General features: G+C 39.2%; 1 protein-coding gene across 3 annotated transcripts in view; it reads right to left on the reverse strand.

Moving 5' to 3' along the window:
• LOC104707737 (chromatin modification-related protein EAF1 A-like) overlaps positions 42–1382 on the reverse strand; it is a 5456-nt gene continuing 4115 nt past the window's right edge. Inside the window, exons 6-8 of one of the 3 annotated variants that reach the window (XM_019227976.1) lie at positions 756–1380; positions 536–655; positions 42–321 (exon numbers count right to left, since the gene is read on the reverse strand). In XM_019227976.1, the coding sequence (XP_019083521.1) occupies positions 76–321; positions 536–655; positions 756–1380 (991 nt within the window). In that variant the 3' untranslated portion in view covers positions 42–75. The remainder of the gene's footprint in view (positions 322–535; positions 656–755; positions 1381–1382) is intronic. The other 2 variants (XM_019227977.1, XM_010424163.2) reach the window with 2 other exon arrangements.

Here is a 1382-nt window from a genome sequence, read left to right on the forward strand (position 1 = left end):
TTAACGAGTATATATCTATATATGCATAATGCTGATTTAAAAGACAAGGAAAGAACCATATGATCACCATTGCCATCAAAGACCATTCCCACAACCAAAAATTAAGGTCTGACAGTAAAATACCTTAACAATTTCCATGCTTGTCTCCTCCAGTTCCCCAGGAACCTCCACAGAACTCCAGAATTGCAAGATAGCATTAGATAGGATTGAAGCTATTTTTTTCAGCTCTCTGTGCTGATTTCGTTCCTCAAATCTCAAGTGACAAGTCAAAGCAACACGATGGCAAATTTGTGCGGCAGCAGTCAGCTTCCAAAGGCGCTCCTAAAAGATGAAAAGATAAAGGTAATAAATTGGAATCAGAACACTCACCTATTAACATAAAAGTGGACAAGCTCATTTAAGCAGACAAATGTCTAGATGCTATTGGAAATAAACAAAACATCAATCCACAAAATGCAGCTTTCAAATTAGGTTAGACAAATTCCATGCAGATACACAGAATTTAAGTTAGAAAGCTAATTTAGCTAGACCAGACCTGCGCAAAATCATTTGCCAGCCATGCCATTTCTTCGAGGACAAAATCCCATTGAGATTTCTCACGGACTTCCACTGGTGCAGTACCACAAGATAACTCGACAATTCTTTTTCTCTTTGCCTGTTAGTGTATTATGTCATACATAAAACGATGAATAGGTATATAACTTCTTCAATAGGTAGACAACTTAAGATCACAAAGCCAAGTTGAAAAAGAAAACCTGTATAATCCTTGCCTCCTCAAGAATGGAGTCCTCCTTCACAGTATCAAACACTACTGCATCTGAGCTCGGCTGATGTTTTGATTCTTCAATGTCAGTTCCTGACAATAAATTATCGCCAACTGCGCAGGAACTTGTGTCTACAGATGCCTGAGGAATTTCAGAGTACAACGAGCTGCAAGGATTTTCAGGTAAAAGACTACCAGCTTTCCTGTCATTTTCGGGTACAGCCAACCCATCTTGAAGCCTTTTCTCAGTCTCAGAACCTTTCTCTTCATTTTGCATCTCAGCTGTACTTCTGTGATTTTGATTTTCAATTTTAACCAATTTCTCAGGAATGCACTCACTAATAATGGTAGTAGGTCGACCTGTCTCATCCTCAATCTTAGTTTTCGTCATTTCATCAACTGTTTGACTCAGTAACCCCTCTACTCTTACAGCCTTCTGCATAGAGATTTCATCCGAGTCAAGTTTGTCCACTTTATAAAGATCCCTTCCATTATCTACATCTACTTCTATGTTGTTAGCAAGAGAAGACTCTGACTCTAACCCTTTAGTCCCTGCAGCTCCTCTATTTGTTAAGCTTTCTTCCTCTCCCGTGGAATCTCTTAGGCCATTCAGTTGGGT

Source organism: Camelina sativa, chromosome 1 (assembly GCF_000633955.1).
Source record: "Camelina sativa cultivar DH55 chromosome 1, Cs, whole genome shotgun sequence".
Taxonomy (NCBI): Eukaryota; Viridiplantae; Streptophyta; class Magnoliopsida; order Brassicales; family Brassicaceae; genus Camelina; species Camelina sativa.